Source organism: Sinocyclocheilus rhinocerous, unplaced genomic scaffold (assembly GCF_001515625.1).
Source record: "Sinocyclocheilus rhinocerous isolate Xijiao unplaced genomic scaffold, SAMN03320098_v1.1 scaffold787, whole genome shotgun sequence".
Taxonomy (NCBI): domain Eukaryota; kingdom Metazoa; phylum Chordata; class Actinopteri; order Cypriniformes; family Cyprinidae; genus Sinocyclocheilus; species Sinocyclocheilus rhinocerous.
Window position 1 is genome coordinate 203,322 of NW_015662932.1, and position 6,832 is coordinate 210,153.

General features: G+C 38.9%; 1 protein-coding gene across 1 annotated transcript in view; it reads left to right on the forward strand.

Moving 5' to 3' along the window:
• Window positions 1-6,832, forward strand: part of LOC107728438 (transmembrane protein 132C) — a 234,746-nt gene that overhangs the window by 57,954 nt on the left and 169,960 nt on the right. The window contains exon 2 of the mRNA XM_016538600.1: window positions 2,229-3,111. Coding sequence (XP_016394086.1) covers window positions 2,229-3,111 — 883 coding nt within the window. The remainder of the gene's footprint in view (window positions 1-2,228; window positions 3,112-6,832) is intronic.

Consider the following 6,832-nt stretch of genomic DNA (forward strand, 5'->3'; position numbering starts at 1 on the left):
CCATTTTACATTTACATTTAGTCATTTAGCAGACGCTTTTATCCAAAGCGACTTACAAATGAGGACAATGGAAGCAATCAAAATCAAGAAAAGAGCAATGATATGCAAGTGCTATAACAAGTCTCAGTTAGCTTAACGCAGCACACGTAGCAAGGTTTTTTTTTTTTTTATTATATAATTAAAAAAAACGATAGAATAGAAAAAGAATAGAGCAAGCTAGTGTTAGAGGCCTTTTTTGCTTCTTGTTAATTGTATAATAAATAAAAAGAAAACATAGATAGAATACAAAACGTATAGAGAAGCTAGTTTTTTTTTTTTAAGAAAACAAGCAGTTAGTAAATGAATAGAGTGCAAGTCTAAAAGGGGCAAGTTTTTTAAAGAATAGAATTAGAATAGAGAGTGCTATTTTAAATCTCAATTGCAATTTTCATCAGAAAAATCACATCGATTTTCCCCCCCAAATCATGCAGCTGTACTTTTTCACCTCAAACTAGCATTGCACTATTAGTGTCTGTTAAACGTAGGCAGTAAACTCAAAATTATATTTTAAATAAATTTTACATTTTGTAGCCATCATTGTAGTTTTCCAGAAAATAAAGTGATTAAATTGGTTATTTGTTAAAAAACAAAAAAACAAACAATGATTTAGATTCATGTTTGGTTTGTGAAGACTTTGTTTTGGCTGAAAATAATTCCCAGAACAATGACACGGTGCTATATATAATGGGTCATACGTTCACCCTCACAGATAAAAATTCTGAGTGCCTATCTGTGTCTATTTTGGTTTATGTCCACTTCTTCATATCAGAGTGTCTCATCAGTCTCCACATTACTTTCTGTCTGAGGTGAAATCGATGTTTCTGCTGGAGGCTTTGCTATTGAGGTTTTGATAGCATGCCACTGCCAGTGCTGTCTACCAGAAACAGTGAGGGAGATACCACATAGGATGCAAGCAGTGCCTGCTCTGGAAATAACTTTGGCACTTCTTTTTTGATGCAATAGATTTGAGAAAAGAAGTGAAAGAGTTGAACTTTAGTTCAGTTCTCTGAAACAATAATCAGATGTCTGTTAGCTAAAGTTGGTCATTAAAAGTTTTCTTATTCACTTGTACTTTCAGTGTCATTTTGCATCAAAAGAACGTTAGTCTCCCACTCTCACATACTGTAAACCTGATTTCCATTTTTATGGTTTGGAAAGATATAGAAACTGAAACATTTAACAATTAAAACAGAACATAATGTTTCTGTGCAGATAGAGCAAATTGTGTAGCTTTATAGCAGGTAAGTGCTGAATAACTAACCATGTTCTTTGGAGTCCAGAGTTTATTCGAAGTCCCTTTAAGGCAAGTCAGTTCACTCGTCTGTCATCTTGGTAATGCCTCTGGGCAGCTATTTGCTATGCAGACAATAGTCAAACAAGTACATCTTCCCTATACTTGCATGGAGAAAAAATGAAATCTCTTTAATGTTTGTCAAGATTACATTTCAGTATGTTTCTTATCAGCAATAAAATGTGACAACAGTGGTAATCATAAATTGTGCTTCTTTGGCAGATCAGGTTAATATGGATGTGATTTCCACAGACAGTAAAAAATACAAATAAGATTTTTTTAATGTATTGCAGAGTTATATTGTACATTTAATCGTCGATTCTCATTACCTCTGTTTATACACTTACAGTTGACCTTTTCCATCGTGTGACACTCACTTTAGAGGTTAACTTGAGATCAACTCAAATTAATCTTTGAAACACTGATAATTTAATTACACTGTTAAATTGAATCTTTAGCAGATGTAAAAAATAATATTTCATATTTTACATTGTAATGTTTTGATTCATCTGTTGCATTCGTTTTTAGCTTTTAAAAAAAAATTCATTTAGACAAAATAGTACAAAATTTTAATTTCAGCTGTCAGTTATCATCCATATCATGAAAATAATTATCAGCTTCTTCAGAATCAGTCGGAATTGTAATATTGGTGCATATGTGTACCTTTCTTTTTCTAATACACATTAATGGCACCCTTCCAAAATGTGCTAATATGTAACATTTAGGTACTAATATGTACCTTTTTATATGCAGCCTTTTTGGGTCAATACGATACAAAGTTGTACCGTTTGAAAGGGTGCAAATCTTTTGACAGCTTTTGTACCTTTTTTTCCCCGAGTGTAGAGACCCACTTTAATATTCCAGTTAGTTCTAACATCTCTTTTCTTTTCTGTGTCAGTTACAGACTGTCGTATCCTGGAGAATCTTCAGCGCTACGCCTCCCCAACTTACCTGCCTGTCAACTACCAGCTCCTCAACACAGAGTCCTCCTTCTTTCTTAAGGAGGCCACCCAGGACTTCATGCGCAACTCTAGCTTCCTCTCCAGAACGGAGCTGTTCTTCATCCACCAGGCCAGGAGACCTCCCATCATCAATGCCACGTATGGAACCTTTGCGGTGGAGGAGCCTATTCCTTTGGATCTCCTCCAGATGCCTGGCTCCTTTGTGGCTTCTTCAACCCTCTTCACCTTCAACTGGAAAGTACAAACCTTTGTTCTCAACGAAAGGATTTACCTGAACAAACCCAAGGTTCAGGTCTTGTTCTACATCGCTGGGAGAGACTGGGATGACTACAGCGCCGTGGACAGACTCCCTTGCGTACGGATGTTCGCCTTCCATGAAACCCAGGAGGTCCGTGGGAGCTGCAGGTTGCGAGGGGACATGGGCGTCTGCGTCGCTGAGCTCGAGCCTCTTCCTGGGTGGTTTGCACCTCCTAGTGTTGTCCCTGGACGCCAGAGGGGTCCGGATATGTCCGAAGGAACGACTGTTGAGCTGTACTACAGCCTTCGGGCCGCAGAAGAAGGAGGTTGTCTTTCTGAGGAGTTCAAGAGCTCTGCTCACTCAGATCAAGAGGGATTGTTTGGGTCGCCGACCTCTACACCCATGAGGCGCATCGGGAGTGTAAGATTATTCCAGAATCCATCTGCTCCGGAATTATCAGAGCAGCGTTTGGATGGGAATTTTGCAGTGTTGGTACCATCCGCGCCAGTTCGGCAAAGGGATACCGTGTCAGCATATGTTGCAGCTTCGCCGTACTCACCTGTGGAGATGTTCACTCTCAGGTAAGAGATCTTCAGATGCAAGCATCTCTGCAGCGTTATAGCAGATAACTATCCACATGAGACCTTTACCAGGGGACTTCATGGCTGTGTTACAAAACACGGTAACACTTTATTTCGGTAGTCCACTTTAGACATTCTATTAACAGTAAGTAACTTTGCAACTACATGTCAACTAGCAGTTAGTAGAGTATTAGTAGACTGTCTGCTTAATATCTTCTAACACTTTCTTTGTCAACTTATTCTACTAACCCTAAACCTACCCTAACAGTCTACTCTGAGAGTTAGTAGACATGTAGTTGCAAATTAATGAAAATTAGTTGACATGTAGTTGACATGTAGTTACAAAGTTACGTATAGTTAATAGAATGTCTAAAGTGGACTATCAAAATAAAGTGTAACCAAATTTTGTAATTAAATTACGTAATTCTGTTACATATTTCATATTTTACATTGTAATGTTTTGATTCATCTGTTGCATTCGTTTTTAGCTTTTAAAAAAAAATTCATTTAGACAAAATAGTACAAAATTTTAATTTCAGCTGTCAGTTATCATCCATATCATGAAAATAATTATCAGCTTCTTCAGAATCAGTCGGAATTGTAATATTGGTGCATATGTGTACCTTTCTTTTTCTAATACACATTAATGGCACCCTTCCAAAATGTGCTAATATGTAACATTTAGGTACTAATATGTACCTTTTTATATGCAGCCTTTTTGGGTCAATACGATACAAAGTTGTACCGTTTGAAAGGGTGCAAATCTTTTGACAGCTTTTGTACCTTTTTTTCCCCGAGTGTAGAGACCCACTTTAATATTCCAGTTAGTTCTAACATCTCTTTTCTTTTCTGTGTCAGTTACAGACTGTCGTATCCTGGAGAATCTTCAGCGCTACGCCTCCCCAACTTACCTGCCTGTCAACTACCAGCTCCTCAACACAGAGTCCTCCTTCTTTCTTAAGGAGGCCACCCAGGACTTCATGCGCAACTCTAGCTTCCTCTCCAGAACGGAGCTGTTCTTCATCCACCAGGCCAGGAGACCTCCCATCATCAATGCCACGTATGGAACCTTTGCGGTGGAGGAGCCTATTCCTTTGGATCTCCTCCAGATGCCTGGCTCCTTTGTGGCTTCTTCAGCCCTCTTCACCTTCAACTGGAAAGTACAAACCTTTGTTCTCAACGAAAGGATTTACCTGAACAAACCCAAGGTTCAGGTCTTGTTCTACATCGCTGGGAGAGACTGGGATGACTACAGCGCCGTGGACAGACTCCCTTGCGTACGGATGTTCGCCTTCCATGAAACCCAGGAGGTCCGTGGGAGCTGCAGGTTGCGAGGGGACATGGGCGTCTGCGTCGCTGAGCTCGAGCCTCTTCCTGGGTGGTTTGCACCTCCCAGTGTTGTCCCTGGACGCCAGAGGGGTCCGGATATGTCCGAAGGAACGACTGTTGAGCTGTACTACAGCCTTCGGGCCGCAGAAGAAGGAGGTTGTCTTTCTGAGGAGTTCAAGAGCTCTGCTCACTCAGATCAAGAGGGATTGTTTGGGTCGCCGACCTCTACACCCATGAGGCGCATCGGGAGTGTAAGATTATTCCAGAATCCATCTGCTCCGGAATTATCAGAGCAGCGTTTGGATGGGAATTTTGCAGTGTTGGTACCATCCGCGCCAGTTCGGCAAAGGGATACCGTGTCAGCATATGTTGCAGCTTCGCCGTACTCACCTGTGGAGATGTTCACTCTCAGGTAAGAGATCTTCAGATGCAAGCATCTCTGCAGCGTTATAGCAGATAACTATCCACATGAGACCTTTACCAGGGGACTTCATGGCTGTGTTACAAAACACGGTAACACTTTATTTCGGTAGTCCACTTTAGACATTCTATTAACAGTAAGTAACTTTGCAACTACATGTCAACTAGCAGTTAGTAGAGTATTAGTAGACTGTCTGCTTAATATCTTCTAACACTTTCTTTGTCAACTTATTCTACTAACCCTAAACCTACCCTAACAGTCTACTCTGAGAGTTAGTAGACATGTAGTTGCAAATTAATGAGAATTAGTTGACATGCAGTTGACATGTAGTTACAAAGTTACTTATAGTTAATAGAATGTCTAAAGTGGACTATCGAAATAAAGTGTAACCCAAAACACTCTTAAAAATAAAGGTTCCAAGAGGGATTTTTCACCCTTCAGTGTAGAGTGGGATGTAACGATATTATTATCGCGATAGCATCAATATTATCGTGGTCACATAACGTTATGAAACGATAGGTCTTCTGGGCAAAAAGTGTAGTTTTTAAAATATATTTAAACTTCTTATTCTAACATAAAAGTTGTGTTTTGGGCCATTATGCTTTCACACAGTATCTGTCAAACGAACTAAAACTGAAAGCACAATGGCTTAATCCCTCCATCAAGCGTGCACGTCATTCAGGGATTCAGCTCGTGATCCGGTGTGTTCCGTGCCTCAGAACGGCTCCATTCATAGTGAATGAATGCAGTCAACTCGTTTATTGCATGTGCTGTGAGTTTAGCGCACTTTTGGGAATGCAACGGCCACCAGTTATGCTTCATTTTCACGGCAGATGATTACAGCATTTCACTAGATTTGTAGTGAGACGCGTTTTTGTGAGCATTTTTTTTAATTAAACATAGAATACAAGAACTCATAGAGGTAACTGCATAGAATAAAATCAAATACAATAACAATCAGCATCAAACCTTAAGGGGATCCACAATACATGTAAGGCAAAAAAAAAACATTTAAAACACAAGAAACTTGGACATGTCCAATGATATTTTCGGGGCACGGCAATTTTTAAGTAATCTCAGTGAGGAGTAGAATAGTTTAAATTCGTTCATGAAATGAACAAAGCAGGGGCGAGAGTCTCTCCACTTACAACAATGTATATGATATTTTTCGGGGCACGGCAATTTTTAAGTAATCTCAGTGAGGAGTAGAATAGTTTAAATTCGTTCATGAAATGAACAAAGCAGGGGCGAGAGTCTCTCCACTTACAACAATGTATATGATATTTGGCAAGTAGGAAAACAATATTCACAATGTCTGATATTGAATTATCTAAATCATCAACATAAAACAGGATATGGTTGATGTTAAATACAGGGATGTTTGACATTTTTAGATTCAGCCAGTCTCTAACATCACTCCAGAACTGGCATGAAATGGAGCAGGTAAAAAATAAGTGTTCTAGAGATTCATCAGTAAAATCACAAAAAGCACAACCCGCCTTGTCAAATTTAAATCGCTTATGAAGAAAATTGGAAACTGGATAAATCGGATAAATCTTTTTGAAATGCGTTTCTTTGACTTTAGGCGGAATCGGCCATTTAACATATTTAGAAAAGGCAGAAAAGGCCATATCAGAATGGTTTACAGGCACATTGTTTTTATTATAATCATGGAACAATTTAGATTTAAAAGCATCCGTAGCAACCCTATTATTGAAGTTTTTATCAACTAATTTATGATGACCAATTGATAAATTCGGCAATACTGGAGTGACATCAGAGTAAGTCAAAGTATTCTGGATTAGGTGGATCAAGGCTACAGGAATAGCTTTACAAATTTTTTGATACTCTCTATGAGTACAGTTTATATTAGAACGTACAACAAAGCTGGTGTGATCCAGTAGAACACCTTTACAATCCATCAAGTCAGTTACAAAGAGAATTCCTTTGTCAAACCATTCAGCTTTAAAT